The sequence below is a fragment of the Oncorhynchus nerka genome, linkage group LG27 (genome assembly GCF_034236695.1).
Source record: "Oncorhynchus nerka isolate Pitt River linkage group LG27, Oner_Uvic_2.0, whole genome shotgun sequence".
NCBI lineage: Eukaryota > Metazoa > Chordata > Actinopteri > Salmoniformes > Salmonidae > Oncorhynchus > Oncorhynchus nerka.
The window spans coordinates 70,524,124-70,543,068 of record NC_088422.1 but is presented as its reverse complement, the minus strand read 5'-3'; the positions used below and the strand labels follow the sequence as shown (position 1 = coordinate 70,543,068).

The 18,945-nt window shown below is 42.3% G+C and overlaps 2 protein-coding genes and 1 pseudogene across 2 annotated transcripts in view; 2 read left to right on the top strand and 1 right to left on the bottom strand.

Moving 5' to 3' along the window:
• Window positions 1–7,267, top strand: part of LOC115112255 (PH domain leucine-rich repeat-containing protein phosphatase 2-like) — a 53,157-nt gene extending 45,890 nt beyond the window's left edge. The window contains exon 19 of the mRNA XM_029639186.2: window positions 141–7,267. Within this exon, the coding sequence (XP_029495046.1) occupies window positions 141–1,430 (1,290 nt within the window). The 3' untranslated portion in view covers window positions 1,431–7,267. The remainder of the gene's footprint in view (window positions 1–140) is intronic.
• A 363-nt stretch (window positions 7,268–7,630) lies between these two features.
• LOC115112539 (MARVEL domain-containing protein 3-like) lies at window positions 7,631–14,078 on the bottom strand (annotated as a pseudogene).
• Window positions 14,079–14,854: 776 nt separating this feature from the next.
• LOC115112254 (ubiquitin carboxyl-terminal hydrolase 10-like) overlaps window positions 14,855–18,945 on the top strand; it is a 37,503-nt gene continuing 33,412 nt past the window's right edge. The window contains 1 exon segment of the mRNA XM_029639184.2: window positions 14,855–15,138. Within this exon segment, the coding sequence (XP_029495044.2) occupies window positions 15,112–15,138 (27 nt within the window). The 5' untranslated portion in view covers window positions 14,855–15,111.

The window sequence follows — 18,945 nt, the reverse complement described above, 5'->3', positions numbered from 1 at the left end:
TGTGAATGCACATCTTTGTGAGGGCCTTTGTGTTCATTAAGATCTACTTGTTAGTTAACGTTTGATGTGATGCCTTGTGCTCAGAGGTATTCATTTGTATTTGTATTCAAAAAGTCCCCTCCTGTGTTATTGTGTTGCAGGATAACAAGGTGAGTGGAGTGACATGCTGCTCTCGCCTGTTGGGATGCTCTTATCTGTCTCCCTGGGTGCTGCCCAAGCCCTGGGTGCGCACCGAGCCCCTGTGTTTCCAAGATGACTTCCTGATCCTGGGGAACCGGGCGCTGTTTGAGAAGGTGTCCTACCAGGAGGCCGTGTGCACCGTGCAGGCCGTGAGGGACCCCCGCGCAGCTGCCAAGAAGCTCTGCACGCTGGCCCAGAGCTACGGCTGCCGGGACAATGTGGGGGCGGTGGTGGTGTCCCTGCACATCGGGGAGGACAGCTGTACCTGTGAGACCCCTCACGCCAATACTGGTACTGAACCCCGGGGACCCCCTCCAACACCCCTCCCCGTCACTGCTCCCCCAGGGGACCCGGCCACGCCCTCCTCCAGCAGTGGCATCGCTTCAGAGTTCAACAGCGAGACTTCGGCCTCGGAGGTGGGGAGTGAGGCGGGCTCCACGGCCTCTGACGAGCACCCCTCTGGCCCCACGGTCCGACCTGAGAGGCGCTGTAGCCTCCACCCTGCAGCCACGCTCTGTGCCCCTGCGGGACCTGGCTCAGCTGGGGTAGGGGGGCCCCACCCTGTCCTGTTCCAGCGCCAGCCCTCCTGTACCACCTTCTCCAGTAACCAGTCTGACAATGGGCTGGACAGTGATGACGAGGCTCCACTAGAGGGGGTTATCTCCAACGGGAGCAAGCTGGAGGTGGAGGTGGACATCCACTGCTGTGCTTTCCAGATCCGTTCTGGGCCAGCCGCGAGCCCAAAGGACTACAATCTGGACAAGACACGCTCAGACTACCCCAACGGAAAGATGCGTCGTCAGAACAGTGTGGTGGTGTCAGCCACTAACGGCTGCCTGCTGGCCGTGTGTGGCAGGGAGATCTCCGACCTGAAGAAGTCCCCCTCCACCTCCAGCCTCTTTGGGAAGAAGCTCTCCAACGGCTCCGTGGTGGCCCCGGAAGATAGCCACAACCTCATCGAGGTAGCCGTGGAGGCCCCTAAGAAGAAGTCGGGTTACTTCACTGCCCCTGCCCAGCAGGACCCCGAGGACCAGCTGGTAGTGCCTCCCAGTCTAGAGCAGGATGTTAGGGAACAGCTGAGGGGCCAGAGCCCTATGGTCCCTGGACCTCCACCTCCCTTCACACCCCCCTCCATCAGAGACCCTGTGTGGGACCACCCCCACCCCCCTGCCCCCATGCTGCCCCAGCGGGACCTCGCCCCCAACCCTATCCCTGGCCTACAGCAGGAAGTCTATGATACTGCCCTCTAGAGGGGGCCAGAGCACAGTGCAACCCTGTGGTAGTCCTGTGACAGTGCCATACCAGGGGGCAGAGGAGGTCTCTCTGGCACAGGTTGGATATTCCAGTTCAAGTTTCCATTCAGCTCTGTCATGAAGACATGTGGGGCCTTGACTGTTCACACATGAATGCGTTACGTCACGTTAGACGTAGAGAGGTGCTTAGCTAACTGTCTGATGAACCTGGTGGAACTGTCTGAGTATCAGAGCTGAACAGGCACTGAAATCACCACCTATGAAGAGGTTGTGAAAAGATACCCCAGCCTGAACTAGAATACCTCATGCGTTTTAGACTGCAGAACTTGTTTGCAACATTTCCCTTTACTTGGAAGGAAGGTCAAGTAATGAAACAGTAGAAGAATCCCTTTGAGTGTGTTATCATTCCATTGCTGGGGGCTGCAGGGGCTCCTAGATCCCAGGGACAAGTCCTGCGACCAAATGGTGAAAAAGTGCCTACTGTAGATGACTCAGCCCCAGATGTCCCTGCCTCCCTGCCTGTGTGTGTGTATGGAGGGGAGGGGGGTTGCGGTGGGGACATCAGTATTAACCCTGGAGGAGGACATCACTGTGTGACAGCGTCCTCCAGGGGCCACCAATGGTACAGCCACTTCTCTCTATATATATATCTCTCTCGCTCTCGCTCTCTTGCGCTTGCTCTCGCGCTCGCTATCTGACTGCACAATGGCAGACGACATGGCTGTCAGGACTGGAAACTGGGCTGACTGGCCTTACTCTGTGGTACGAGGATTCAGAATGTGTATGCTAGAGGCAAGTAGGAACATAACAGCAGATGATAAAAAAACGAACAGAATTTTCATTTACTAAAAAAACTAAGATGTGACCCTTTCTATCTACACCATAATCCTCTATATGGGAAATACAGTTAGTATCTATATACACATGTAGTCTGAGCAGTGTAGTGCAGAACCACATAGTGGTGTAATCACAAGGCCTGCTTGGCCTAGTCCCAGCATCAGGATGCGTATCCATTTGGAAACCATTGAAGCCTTTTGCTGGGAGGAATAATACAGAAAATAACGTTCAAAAATAGCATCAAGCTCTCATAAAAAGGCAAACTCAAAATAACATGACAGTGCATTGCTCACATGTACCGAACCAATATGGGATACTGCTTCAAAACCCTTATTGTAACACTGTATCGGTGACAGTGCATGGTCAGCAAATTTTAACAGAAAAAGGTGTATTAATGATGTTTTATGGGCAACATGAGTGGTGACGACAAAGGCAAAACAATCGTTTACAGTGTTCATATCTCAAAGACGCTACAATGCACACTAGATACTGTACAGTAATCATTACATATGATGGGTGAAAAAACATGTTCTTCACATATAGAGTGCCATCATTTAAGGAGTCCAGATACTGTGAGGTGTGTAGCCCCTTTTTTCTTTAGTTTTTCTAGTTTCATGTTTGTTGTACCCAGGACATTGTGCAAAATCTCTGCAGCGACCAACATATCGAAAGTGTTTTTTAAGGTTTGAGAATCATTCTGTTCCCATCATTCCATTAGCTTCACAGTCAACTGAACAAAATATCCATGACTAGTGTACTAAAATGAGGATGTAACATGGTATATTATTTTACATGTATATTTAAAGTATGTATGTTGTGAAATGTATGTGTACTATTTGATACAAAGATAGTTTGCATAATTCCTTTGGAGCCTATAGATATATCTGGTTGATGCTCTTCAATTTAAGTCAGTGACCAGAGAGAGAGAGTAAAAATAATGATTTACTCATTGAAATAATTAGATATTTCATTCTCATAGATCTAGTGACAGATTCAATAAGGGTTTGTGGGACATCTGGTGGTGATAACTATGAATTGCCTTATATACCAGTGAATATCACCAGTGTACTGTACGACCACTACCACCTACTGTATAACAGATTCAGAACAAGCACAGTGTGTTTTGGTTGGCAGGACAGAAAAGCTCATTGTTGTCTTGGCGACAATAAGTGCTGGTTTGAGTAAGAGGGGTGATGTGAAGCTCACATGAGTGGCAACGCTAAATCAATTCAACAGGTGTATGCTAGAGGCAAGTAGATGGGGTATTGTGAAGGAACAACGGTTCAAGGGGCATGTAGGACACCTGACCTAATGCTGACGAGGACGTTATCTTACTCTTCTTTCACATTGTGGAGACAAGCCCTCCATATGTTCCATAGCTGTCAGAGGACCTTTGGTTAATACCATCCAACCAATGAGAAACATAATCTGATAAACCCATTTTATGTGGACTTTTAGCAAAAATCTACAATATACAATACTCTAATCTACAAATCAACTCACCGGAGCTAACGATTGCATCCATCTCAAATTTGTGTCCTGGGATAATGCAGGTGTGGGTTCAAGTATTGACTATTTTGACTTACAAAATAAAAACACAGGTATTCTTATGTATTGGGTCAATGAGACATTAACTTAGACATTACATATCCACCTCACTGGATAATGAAGTGATGACATCACAATGAGCAAAGCACTTTTGTGTCATGAGAAGAGTGAAAAAAAGTATTGCGTGTAAGCCATTCATTTTGCATCAGAATTTGAGTTCAGACTTTATTTGTGGCATTTGCTAATGGTTTTAGTGTTGCTGAGGTATGGAGTGGTCCACAGTATGGCCCTGGCTTTTATCTGTCACAGACATGGTGAAATATGTCAGTCATGGACATTGCTTTGAATAAAGGCATCCGCATAATATGGGTCAGTAGACTGTGAATATGACATTTCTATAAAGTTGCACTTGTGCTCCGGCGATGTTAGAGGATAAGATACTGCTAATTGACTCATCATTGATTTTACAAAGCTGCAGACCAAAATCTATCCCCCTTCCCCCTTGTGCCAAACTGCCTAACCCATTCTAGAGAGGACAACAGTCTGACTTAGTAAGAGGGGGCTTGTGGTCTGACTAGAGAATGACCAGGATGTGTTCCTAGATGCCACTGTGAAAAGGCTAGTGGCATGGTTCTAGTGTTGTACTTACCATAGCTGCTTAGCTAGCTACAACCCTCTCTATGCTTGTTCATAGCCTTATTGCAGCGCTGCCAGTCCAAATGATGATGGGGACTGTCTTTTTCTGTTGGTTTTATTTCCTTTAGTGGAGCTGGTTTTGCCCTTTTGACCTTACGTGGCAAGGTCAGGAGCATAGAACACCTAAAAATCCAATATTTTGCATTCTTTTCTCCAAATTGTAGAGGGAGCAAGGCAACATTTCAGTCCAGTAGAACAAGGCTTGGGACCAGAGGGGTGGATTCTAAAGGTTTAGTAGAATTGGCAGTATTTTAGATGCTCAAAAACCTCACAGCGGCTTCGAAATGGCTATTTACATTCTTAACGTTATCAACTGGAATGATTGGTGAATTTGCCTTTCTAAAGCCCGCGTGCTTATAATATGAGATGTATTACGTAAGTCTAATTCACTTATTTTGTCCCAACTTCAGACAAAATCCGCTCTTCAAAGGATCGAACACTGTTTAAAGCACTTTGTACATAGGGAGATTAATATATTCAAAGATTGATATTTGAGTATTATGTGAGATATTTATCAAAAATGCACATGAACTCATAGGGCTTGAGTTGTCGTTGTTGTGGCTTCTGCCAAACTTATCATGTCTTCTCTAAGAGAAAGTATCCAATAGAAGTGCTAATAATTGTGAAGTGTGAGAGAATTACAAAACTGATTTTTCTGATGGATGCAAGTTTGTCTTTTAGCACAAAGATAGGCATTGTTCTTCCTTGTTCAAGTCTTAAGGCTTTTTTTGTATTGAGTCATTCTGCTTCCATGAGAGGAACAGCAGCTGGTGTTGAGGGGTAAACGGTTGGCTCATTCTAGGGATGATAAGTGGCAGAAAGCAGGCCATTTGAATATTGCTTTGTTTGCTAATGGAAGCCACCTGCTGTGCCTCAGGTGGCAAAACAGGTACATGTCAGCACCACAGGTGTGGGTTTGCCCTCCACCCTGAAAACAAAAATAGCATTTCAGGACAGACTAAAGAAACAGATTTGCGCTTGCACACATTTGACATTTTCATATGGCATTTAAGTTGAGAACATAAGAACAGTATGAAGAGGTGATTGTCTTTGATGTGGTTGGTGGAACAAGAGAATTCAAAGTTCTCATAATCCTTTTAATGAACAGGAAGTTGGACTTCAAATACACTACACAATGTAGATGATTATGAACATGAATTCCCTCACATCAAATATGCAAAGTGTCACCTGTACATATTACTAACAGGTTACACACCTGACCTAAAAATAGGAGGATCCTTTTTTCTTAACTATGAAAATGAGTAGTAACTGAACATTCTTGTCTGTGTGTGCGTATGCATGTGTGTGTGAATCACGAAGTGCAGTGTTCTGCCATCGTGTGCGTTTTGACCTTTTGTCAACTCTTTCTGCGCAGTGATCCATGTAGAAAAGGTGATTAAGAGGCTCCATAATTGGGCCCTAGTTTGCCAAGTGAGGGCCAGCAAAACACTACTAAGCTCTGTGCGTCCCAAATGCACCCATGCTACGTGCTCTAGCAGCCAAAAATGCATTCCGTATGTCAGAACATGCATCTGCATATCCTTAGCCAAGTATTATTTGCCATTTTATTTAGTCAACTCTCCCTTGTTTTTGTAAAGAACCAAAAAATGGACTCCTGCTAACAAGAGCTAGAAACAATATTGATTGAGAAGGTCATTAACCTAGATAGAGGAATAAATGTGCCTGTACATATGCAAACCGTACATATTGCTACAGGAAGATGGGGCACAGAGTAACAGATCAAGGTGACATCACAATGATGGCAAAGTATTCCCTTTAATTATTTAGTAGAGGAGATCAACTACTGTTCATGATCTGAGTGCACCATAATCCTATGTAAATACAGCGGAGTGTGTGTGTGACGGTATGCATATTTAAGTAGGTTATGGTGTCAATGCTTTTCTGATTCAGTTAATCCAATCTCTGTAAACACATTATAGGTTTTATTTCTCTTCACAGAGGGAGAACATGCTGCCTGCCTGTTTGTCATTGTGGTCCGAGTGAGAAAGTATGCACACGTGCATGCATGTGTTGCTATTATATTTAACAGAATGAATCTCCATTTTGTTGAATGATTATGGTGAACTCTGGATAGAATCTGATATTGAGGACGTTCCGATATTGAGGGACGTTCCAATTGTTTAACATGTGACCAAAGTAGACATTGTTTGATCTCAACTTTCCTTCTGTACTTTCTTTTCTAGAGATGCTTGAATATTTTCTCTCAATGCCAAGAAGCTGAGGTTTATTTTTGTACATTGTTTCATGCAAATGTATAGGTCCTTCTCCACTACAGAATCTAGAATAAAGGGATTCTATAGTATACTGTCACAGATTATTGTATTTTTATTTAAGATAATAATTAATGTGTTTAATGTCTGAAGCATGCCATATATAAATGCATATAAATATAAAATATATACAGTCCTATGTGATTACTTTGTACATAATGTTAACATTATGTTTGTAAGCCAAGGCATTGTTTTGAATATCTGGAGCATATCTAAATACTTTTGTTTATATTTTAGCATGCAGAAAACTGCTACATAGTTTCAGGATACCTTGTGTTTTATAATTTAGGAAAAGGACTAACCATGAGCACTTTTGCTGTTTGTCTGCCAGAATTGTACTCCTTAAAATTGAGTGGGCGATGGTTTATTATTTCATTTGAGATGCTGCTATGACTAGTTTTGAGCAGAAAAGCTGTATTTTTAATTTACTTTCAGCCAAGTAGCAATAAAAATTTATACTGTGAAAAACCTGGGCCTTGGTGCATTTCTATCGTTTCCCCTCGGTTGTCTTTCTGATGATAGCGTTGGCCAGACACTGTCCTCAGAAACACCATGGATTTGCTTCTGAGCTGCACTATGGAAACCGATTCAAAACCAAATAGAAGAAAAATTAGATTTTTATTGGATCAATTCAGGTAGATCCCTTCCCGTTCGCTTCCGTTTAAGAAGCTTTTTGCAACAGAATCGGCGGAATGAATACACCCCTGATCTCTTTGCTTTACTCCACACCAATAAAGATTTGTTTTCAGTCCCACAGACAATAACTATTATTCAAGGTAAGATGGAGATATTCTAGGCAAGAGGGTTCATGAGGAAGAGAAAAAATCTGTTTAAGATTTTTATTAGTAAAGAATGTTTGTGACACTGTAGATGTCTCACATCTGTAACATTTAGTAAAATAAGTGTGCGTGTTTTTAAAGTTTATAAAACTTAGAACAAAAGTCACAAATGTACAAAATTGCTCTTTTTACAGTTAAACACTTAAAAAAAAAAATCAATCACAGTTCATAAAAATGCACAAATATTTATAGCTGTTTGACTGAATTTGATCTCAACCCTACATTTGTATCCTTTATATTCACAGTGGGGGGTGAGCAAACCTTTTATAAGTTACCATCTTCCATTGCTCTCGGTCTCTTCATCTCACGCACTGCCCTGAAAGCACGGATGGCCAAGACCATTCCGAAGATGAAATCAGTGACTCCAAGCACCCCGAAGAGGCCTCCAGCGATGTCTGCTCCATTGAGTGCACACGCAAAGCCCTGATGCCCTTTGCTCTTGTAGAGCGCTTCCCTCTCTGTACAGATGGGGTTGTCGTAGGTCTCCTGCAGCTTGATGAAGTAGAAGGCCAGGGCAGGGATGTAGCCCAGGCCGATCAGGAGGTTCACCAGGGCCTCACCCAGCAGCATAGGGGTCTAGCGGTAAGGGACTCTCAGGATCCCCAAACCTAGAGTGATGCAGGCATAAACCATCAGAGCCCCTCCACAGGCCATGCTGAAGATGTATGGAGGTAGCTTGAGCTGGTGGAACAGTTTGTCCAGCTCCTTGACCCTGTCTGTGTAGGCGCCGGTGAAAGCCTGTCCTCCATAGTAGTACTGGTAGAGACCCCCGAGGCTGGCCATGTCCCGGTAACCCCCGGAGTTACTGTAGGACACTCCTGAGCAGATGACTATCAGCAGGTTTACAAAGACCTCTATTATCTGGCATAGACCTGAATAGAATAGATAAAAAATTGCTAAATTCATTACTTATCATCCAGTAAGAGTCTCGGGGAGAAGGCGAGCTGAGTTGAAGGTCAAGTTATACATTTCACAAGAGAGGGAGGATTATGCAACAATGCAGCTAAATTGAGGCGGATCTGAGTTCAACCAACACTGCCTAATGGAGTGATGGCTAATTTCAGTGGAAATTCCACCTCCGAGGGAGATAGAACAGACAGTATGCCATAGTGTGAATTAAACATACATCAAGGATGAACAACCAATTTGGAGAAAGAAACCGAATACAAAAACTCCTAAACGTTAAGTAATACAGATATTATAACTCAACTCCAATCCCCTCATAAATACCCTGTACCCTCCGAGAGGGTGGTCATGTGGTTGGTTAGGTCATTCGCAACCTACCCAACTACATTCCTACTACAGGGGTGTAATCATTAGTCCAAAACGTTTTGCAACGACAATTGTTTACGCCCAACGAAAACGAGTTTCTTTTGGACAAATTCAGGTAGGTCCCTCCCCAGTTGGTTCTGTTTGGTTCCTAGTGAATAAATCCCAGGACCAATCAAACAAAACAACGCCTACTACACGATACCAGCGAGATTCACCCACAAACAATTCTACCACTACAACATTTCAGGTGTAAGTTGTTGCTGTTTATTCTTTAATTTAAACATGACTTGCCTCTGGCTGTTAAGGCATATCTGAGATTGTACAGAGCCTGATAGTATTTCCCCACAGAGGGAGACGTGGAGGCTTCTGTATACCTGCAAAGAAAAAATCAGAAGTTGACGACTGCCAAATCTGACATTGAAACTACACCACATAAACCCACCACACACCATCCCTCCATGGCAGAGAGCAGGTTTTGTATTCCAGGGGTTCATATTTACTTTGGGCACCCCAAGAATCAATGTGCCATTCAAACACTAGCAGACAGACATTACAGGAGTCAATCCCAAACCAGTGTCGTGTCTTTGGCTATATCGGATTAAGTGATATGACATGCTATTCTATAAAATAATTTCTCAGTAATTAATATTACTTGATTGAGCTAATCATGTAAATGTAATTAACTAGAGAGTCAGGGAACCACAAAATAATATTTATAGAGCTGATATCTTCCGAATAAACTCTTAAAGACCTAGTAATATTTTACATCAATAGCAGTCAATATTAATCGTCACCTTAATTCAGTCTCATCTGAAAGTTGTAAATTCTTGGTTATCTGCATGAACCCTGGCTAACAAGTTGAATCAGCGATACTAAATTGGGTTTAATTATGTATTTACTAAATACCTAACTCATTACACATACACATAATTAATCATAACTTGATTACAAATTACGTCATAAAGGAAAATGTCCCTGGCGGGCAGAACAGATATGACAGCTTGTTACACAAAAGAAAAGGGGCTGGGTTTGAGTGAAAGAGCGGGAAGACTGAGGAACAAAGGGCGAAGCTGTGCTATCGTAAACACAATATCTTATGCATTCTAAATTACCACCCATTTGGAAAAGGAAAATGCAATAAATATTTACTCTGAGCTGCACTTCGGTAGGTTGGTGGTAGATGGAAGGCCGTGTTGCCAAACCGAGTCCTTTGAAGAATGTCTCTGGTGGTCAATTGGATACGTTGTAGTAACGTCATTGTGTGATAGATGGGATACTCTGTCCGTTCCTTCCTAACCTGTGTTTGCAGTTGCTAACTCAACGGCTAGGAGGTATCACTTCTGTAGTGAATAAGAGTTCAAAGTTAATACCATTCGCAACCAAAGCTCACGCTGATGTTGGCTTCGTTCTGTAGTTATTATCTGAACCATTCAAACATCGGACCGTCGTCCTCACATCCTCGGAACAGGAGGTTATAATGTTGTCAAGGATTTATATAGGAAGGGAGAGGGGGCGTGTTTAAAAAGTTTTATAGCCCATGTCCCTTCACAGGGGTGGGCCACTGATTGAGCAGAGCCCTACCTTTATGAAAACCAAAATCTCACATTTTTGAAGCTAAAATCACATTTCATCCCATCACGAATAATTTAATATTCAAATATTTAAATTAAACAACAATTCCATGTGAATCCGATAACTCGGATGTGTAGACTTTCCACTGTAGAGTTTGTCATCTTATCATTGATGAGAATGTCTGTCTCAGATGACAACCGAACTGACATCATATTCATTAAGTACCACCGCATATGTTCAATTGGTCGGATTACCAGAATATAATTCCTTTCCCCCCACCTTCTGATGTTCCCAGAATATCTATGTTAACCAAGGGTTTTGCAAATGTAACATCAGTAGGGTAGAGAGAGGAAAAAGGGGGGAGAGGTATTTATCACTGTCATAAACCTACCCCCAGGCCAACTTCATGACACCCGTGAAACCGGAGCCTTCTCAGGCTGTACAGTATATGCGGGCAATTAGACTGTAACGGAATGATGCAGACACAGATTTTTCACTTTAAAATATATGCCTAACAAAAACCAATGATTGGAAAGTCAAATAAACGCTGCAGGGTTTCTCAAGCTCAAAAGTTTCCCATGTGTATCAATAATGATCCACCACCCAAAGGACATCCAGCCAACTTGACACAACTGTGGGAAGCATTGGAGTCAACATAGGCCAGCCTCCCTGTGGAATGCTTTAGACACCTTCTAGAATCCATGCCCTGATGAATTGAGGGGGTGCAACTCAATATTAGGAAGGTGTTCCTATTGTTTTGTACACTGTGTAAATTTCCACACTGAGGTTGGAATAATACTGTGAAATTGTGAAAATTATGATAAAATGTCCTTTAAATGTGCTCAACTATGGGGCAAAACTGACAAGGTTGGCTTCGATTGTTGAGAACATGTAAACTATATTTCTTCTCCAAATGTTTATTGAAAACAAATACGTTTTCACAATGAGTACTTGTCTCACACATTATTACATTTGTTGGTTAGCTAGCTAGCAAATTTGACCATATTAGCATAGACATAAAATCAGTCAAAACACCTTAAAAAAAGACATGGTATCAATAACAAGATACATTGAGCTGAAACAAGCCACCGACGATTCCCCACAAAGCAGCTTCTTGTCATTGTTGCCAGCTATCTGACCATTCAGAGTCATAACATGCGGCTACACCGATGCGTGTGTATAATTTCCGTAATGTTGTCAGCAAACCTGTTTACAGTATAACAGCTAGCTGTCAGTTTTCCCCTCTTTGCTAATCTATTTTCATTTGAATTGAAAACAATCACAGTAACGTACTAAATTGTTACCCAGAAATTTGATATTGAGATAAAAATGGCTGCGTTGGACAAAAACACATTTACTTGAAGAACAGTGCAGATGCAAAGTTTGGTAACAGAATGACAGCACAAACTGTAAATGTGTTTTTGTATTTAAAAAAATGTAAAGGTGGAAATTAAGTAGTCCTTGTGCATAGAGTTGTACAGTATGGTTTTATGATTTTACAATGATTGTTTTTTGTTTTGCATATATTCTAAAGTGAAAAATCTGAGTTTCTGCATCATTCTGTTACTGTGGAATTGCCCATTTAAAAAAAAAAAAAAGTATTATTTTTTTAACCTTTATTTAACCAGGCAAGTCAGTTAAGAACAAATTCTTATTTTCAATGACGGCCTGGGAACAGTGGGTTAACTGCCTGTTCAGGGGCAGAACGACAGATTTGTACCTTGTCAGCTCGGGGGTTTGAACTCGCAACCTTCCAGTCCACCGCTCTAACCACTAGGCTACCCTGCCACCCCATGCCCAGGATGGTAACAATGGAAGCAACTCTGTGACAGTCAGATGGTCTCTTACGCTCTCTGTTGTCCTTGACTACCGCATCTGTGGTCAGGTGGTGGGTCCTTGTGAGAGCAGGGTGTCATATCCCGCTGTCGGTCAGAGTAGTCCTTCTCTCTGTCCCTCCTGTCATCTCCAGAGCCCTTCTCATCCCTGTATCTCTCATCCATTTTGTCTCTCTTCTGCCTCTCTGTCTCTCTCTTCATGTGAGGAGCTTTCTCTGTCATGGGTGCAGTCCCTCTCCCTGCTGTTGTGCATCTCGTCATACTCATCCCTCTCCAGGTATCTGCTCCTCTGGCATTGTCTGGTCTCTTGGCCACTTCTCTGAAAAATTATTAGAATGAACATTGCCATGACCAATTGAGTATTAGTGTAAAGGTGTCATACAGATATTTCAGGGAGATCAGATGACAATTCCAATCTATTTTGTTTGTGCATGTAGCCATACTAATCATTGGTGGCAATGCTTCTTGGCACTAGTGACAGTTACCACGTGGCATTCCTCCGATTCAGAAATGACTACTGAGTAAAGATGGGGGCAATCTAACAGCAGCAGTAAGGGGTATCTCTCCTTAAGGAGCCCTGGGGCAGGGATGAAACCCGAATTATACAATATAGTCTGACTGTGACCCACGTCCTGGGCGGTTCTTACCTTACCAGGCAAAAACTGCCCAGGAGAAACCCGCCAAAAACCCACCCCTTCTTTCAATTGGCTCCTGGATGCTTATCTTCTTATTGTCTCGTGGCTATTTCGTCATTTTACGGGGCGTAGCACCGCCCGGCGACACTGATACAGCTGCCCAGTGGGAAGCATTTCCCATGACTCACTGCGACCCATAGAATGAGGTAGCAGCCTGGAGCCAATAGGAAGAGATGCATCCAGGAGCCAAATGAAAGCGGGGCAGGTTTTGGGGGTGTTTTCCCTGGATGTTTCCAACCTGGTCAGGTAAGAACCGCCCAGGATGCAGATCACTGTCAGACCCAACTCTAATTATACTGTGATGATTCTGCACATAACTGAATACACATAGAAAAACTAACAATGGTTTAAAACGTCAAACAAAAATGCTGACACTGACTCGCAACCTGGTCTCCGAGCATTTCGTATTATTCTGTACGTAAATCCGAGGTACTCCATTTAGTATGACGTTTGGTATGGTTACATAAAAACAGATGGTTACTTATGGCAAAACCGAAAGTATGACGTGAGAGTCTAGCAACCCAAAGGTCATAACATATCATATGAAATGGACATCCACAAATTAATACCATACGAAACATAACATACTAACTGGTGTGTCTCGGATTTACGTACAGAATAATACGAAATGCTCTGAGACCAGGTTGTGACTCGAGGGCACTAGGCAATAATGTGTGTTAGTATATTTGATGAAGATAACAAAAATACATGCATTTTCATGTTACCTGTGACGAATGATAAGGCTCGCAGGTATGCTGTTGGTTGAAGCGAACCAAACATTGAGATAACGAATTGATGAATGAAGAATCATAGAATAAAGAAATTAACAATACCTCTTAATTCTGGTTCTTATCTGGATTCATTTGTGCGAATGATTGTATTCTTTACGTCTTCTACTTTTCCTGTATCTCGGCACTTCTTTTATTTCCAAGCTCCTCCCTCTCACCTGTACGCCCTATAGAACTCCACCCCTACTACCAAAACAGCATTTAGAGGGCATGGGACAAAGGGGAGTGTAGTGTCGGTGGAGGAAGTGGCCATGTTGCTGGGGATCAGACATGTCCTGTGCAAGTGAGACAGGTTGACTGTTCCGGGAGTGCAGCAAGTGTCTTATGCTGATGCGGTGATGAAAGTAGAGGATAGGATGGTGGGCAGATGGTGAGGGAGCCTGAGAGTATTTTTTAATGTATTTATTTTTTATTTAATAACTAGGCAAGTCAGTTAAGAACAAATTATTATTTACAATGACGGCCTACCCCAGCCAACGCTGGGCCAATTGTGCGTCACAACTGGGACTCCCAATCACGGCCGGATGTGTTGTAGCCTGGATTTGAACCAGGTGCTGCTGCAATGACGCAGTTATCTTAGACCACCTGCGCCACCTGGGAGCTATCCCTGTGAGTAGTAGGGATTCAAACAGTTAATGCTTTAGTAAGGTTGGCTTCTCTGCGTTTATTGTTATGGTCATAACATAGCCACACAGATGGAAAGTAAATCACAGAAGATTGAATTTGTAGTAGCTGCAGCAGAGAAGTTTTTGTGTGTTAGATTTTATTGCAGAATAACTACAGGTGGTTTTAAGAGAAAGGGTTCCAGGTTCCCAGGCCAATGGCTCGGTTGGTGCCAAAGTAGTTGTAATTCCCCCCCCCCCACATTTCCCCCTTTTTTTTAAACAAATGTGCATGGATGGAATGTTGAAATAGCAGTAAATCTTAGTTATAACAACACAATCGGTCTGTCCTAAATAATACATAGCTGACAGCTCTTTTAGCTCCTACTCAAGCTGTCAAACGTTCACTACTATACCCTCCTACCCGGACGTAAACGCACGCGTTCCCAGAGCACACTAGCCATCCGCGGCGCGCGCAGGCCAGAAGCAAGGAGGCGAGACAGAAATGGCGGCGACGGCGGGGGAAGCAGCGTGATATGATGGAGCAATAAAACAACCTAAAAATACAAATGTCAGTCCATTGTCGAGAAAATGAAAAAGATGTCGAATTAGGCCGTATTTTGTAATAATTATTACAAAAAAACTAACACCTTCCCCGGAGAACGTCCATCTTCTGATTGGAAAAGAGAATCTCACAGGGAGCATGGCTTCTCAGAGTAACGTTAACCAGGTAACGTTAGAACTCTTCACGCCGCTGATACGTCTAGGATTTTTAAATGTTTCACATTGTGACATAAGATTAATGTAAAAGTAGTCTTAAATAATGTTGCATTTGTTGATGTTTCTTGGCCGAATATAGTGGTAACTAGTGTCATTGAAAAGTGTGATGAAATTGCTTGCTAATGCTGCCCTAAATAGCCTATTTCCCCATTGAAACACCAGCATGGTACAGGCCCGAGGAGCCTCCATTCAAATTGGCCAACAGTACTCGAAGTAGGGTTAGTTGAAAATCTAAAAATGGGCAAAAAATCGTGTGTGCACGTTTGTGTTGAGAAAATGCCACATTCAAGAGACCCCCAACAAGTGTAATTTTCCTTTGACAATTTGTAGTTGTTAAATTGCTGCGTGTATGTGCATGGCCCACCTGCTCTGGCTGATGCGACAGGCCTGTTTGATTTCCATAACTGTTTGTTAGCTAGCTTAGCATTTAGATATGAGTGAATTGTAAAAGTGCCGACGAGTTATAAGCAAGGTATTAATCAAATTGTATATGGTCAAACGTAAACTTTGTAATGGATTTGTCTGGCCAGCTAGCTACCTAGCTTAATATAGCTAACTGGATAACTAGCCAGAGTTCGTGCGGACGCAGGTGGTGTGGCTAATGACTTAGCTACTAGCTACAGTGGGCCTGATCAGAGGCGGTTTAGGTATATTTCCGAATCTGAACCATTCATGATTCTGCAAACGGTTCGGAACTTGTGCATTGTGCACTCCGTTTTTGATGTCCCCTTTAGAGCACGTAGCTAGTTGTGCTTCTTTCAAGGGAAGCTGACTCATGTGGACAGACGTCCATGATCTGTTTAGATGTAATGACTTGTCACGGCCTTAAGTCTAACTAAGCTAGCTATCTATCCTACATTGAACGGTAGCTAGCTATATCTTCTGTCCAGGTATAATACCATTAGTCAACTAGCTAGATATGGGACTTGTCACGGCCTGAAGTCTAACTAAGCTAGCTATCTATCCTACATTGAAAGGTAGCTAGCTATATCTTCTGTCCAGGTATAATAACATTAGTCAACTAGCTAGATATGGCTGTATACATCCATGTAGCTCAGCTTGCCTGCTGGAGACCAGACTGGTGAATTTCAAAATCCACCAACCTATGGAACAGCTGTTTTTAATTCAGTAAATGGTCATCTAATTACATGCTGGAATGTCCAATAAAATTACATTTGAACCTACTGTACCAGTTGTCTGCGTGGGCAAGAATGAGACTATAATATATCCACAATAAATTATTGTTAAACCAACTTTTCAAAGTGCAGGTAGTGTTAGATTTCTCGCATGAACACATTGCATATACATGCACGCGACGCATGTATACTTGCCAAGCTCGTGCTCTTGTTTACATGGTTTTGCGCCTGTTTCAGGGGATAGAAATCTGAACACACCACCAGCACTTCATTTTTTAAACTAATTGACCGATGTCGGTTCAATTATTTTAATTCAAATTTGTTTTTTTCTTAGCTCAATGCTCAGTTTCTGTAGAGAAATCAGTTCAAGTCTGAACTGTGTGACATAGTAGGGAGTTGTAGTTTTCAACAGGCTAATATTCTACATACTTTGGCGCTGAAAACGTGCTGACTGACTACAATGACAATCTATTGCGTGCCAGCCTACTTTTCCGGTCTGTTTGGAGCACTGAGCTATCATAAAAACGATGTGGAGCAGACACGAAAAGCGTTTTTTTCAAGGGGTGTCTACCTGAAAATACATGATCTAAGTGATAGGCAGCAGATCTAGAGATGAGATTGATGACTTGGATTGAGTATTTTATTGAATACATTATTTTACCTTTATTTAACTAGGCAAGTCAGTTAAGAACAAATTCTTGTTTTCAATGACTGCCTAGGAACAGTGGGTTAACTGCCTGTTCAGGGGCAGAACGACAGATTTGTAACTTGTCAGCTCGGGGGTTTGAACTTGCAACCTTTCCGTTTGATAAGTAGTAATGGACAGTCACTTCCATTAATTGTTTATTTTGTTCTGTCACAGCATTTGACCTGCAAAATTCAAAGTGCATTTAATGTCCCAAAGAATTATCGAAGATCGTGAGTGTTTTTTAATAATCAAAACTGACCTCCACACTAATCGCGCAGCACTACTAGCTAGCTATGTTATAAATATAATAGCAAGCTAACAGTTTCACTTCGAGCTAATATTCTATCATAACTATTATAACTTTCTGTTGCTAATGTCTGCTTGCTAATAGTGTTGGCTAGCAGCTTGTTAGTTTGCAACAGGGGTTCTCAAAGTGGGGTCTGCTAAGATATTAGCTTTCAATTTGCAACAACAAACATCTCTGCCACATGACAATATGTTGATTGCTGGAAATGAGCTTAAACCGACAAATTCTCTTCAATGCCATGAGACGGGCCTTTAAAAATCTTTCTTCCTAGGGCCCAAGACTTGTTTCATCTGACCATGCAATACCGAAGTCTTAAACTCCTTGTAAGCTATTTTTATCAAATTCGAGTTGTGTTCTGATTATGAGGGAGTACCACATTAATTTACTATCACAAAATGGGGCCCCGGCTGCAAAAAGTTTTAGAACCCCTGGTTTACAATACAAGGAATGGCAGACGTTTCAAATTTGAAGGTATAATATACAGTGCCTTCAGAAAGTATTTATGCCCCTTGACGTGTTCCGCATTTTGTTGTGTTACATTTACATTTACATTACATTTACATTTAAGTCATTTAGCAGACGCTCTTATCCAGAGCGACTTACAAATTGGTGCATTCACCTTATGACCTCCAGTGGAACAGTAGTGCATCTAAATATTTTCAGGGGGAGGGGGGGTGAGAGGGATTACTTTATCCTATCCTAGGTATTCCTTAAAGAGGTGGGGTTTCAGGTGTCTCCGGAAGGTGGTGATTGACTCCGCTGTCCTGGCGTCGTGAGGGAGTTTGTTACAGCCTGAATATACAATGTATTGAGATTTCACTGGCCTACACACAATACCCCATAATGTCAAAGTGGAACTATGTTTTTACATTCATTAAATGAAAAGCTGAAATGTCTTGAGTCAAGTATGGTGAAGTTATTATTACACTTTGGCTGTTGTATCAATACACCCAGTCACTGCAAAGATACAGCCGTCCTAACTAGAGGTAGACCGATTAATCGGAATGGCCAATTAGGGCCGATTTCAAGTTTTCACAACAATCGGAAATCGGTATTTTTGGACGCCGATTTGGGCTTTTATTTTTTGCACCTTTATTTAACTAGGCAAGTCCGTTATTAAGAACACATTCTTATTTTCAATGACGGCCTAGGAACGGTGGGTTAACTGCCTTGTTCAGGGGCAGAACGACAGACTTTTACCATGTCAACTCGGGGATTCAATCTTGCAACCTTACAGTTAACTAGTCCAACGCTCTAGCCACCTGCCTCACGAGATGCCTGCCTGTTACGCAAATGCAGTAAGAAGCCAAGGTAAGTTGCTAGCTAGCATTAAACTGCTAGCTAGCATTAAACTTATCTTATGAAAAACAATCAATCATAATCACTAGTTAACTACACATGGTTGACGATATTGTTAGTTTATCTAGCGTGTCCTGCGTTGCATATAATCGATGCGTTGCGCATTCGCGAAAAAGGACTGTTTCTGCTCCAACACGTACCTAACCATAAACATCAATGTCTTTCTTAAAATCAATGCACAAGTATATATTTTTAAACCTGTATATTTAGTTAATATTGCCTGCTAACATTTAATTTATTTTAACTAGGGAAAAGGTTTCACTTCTC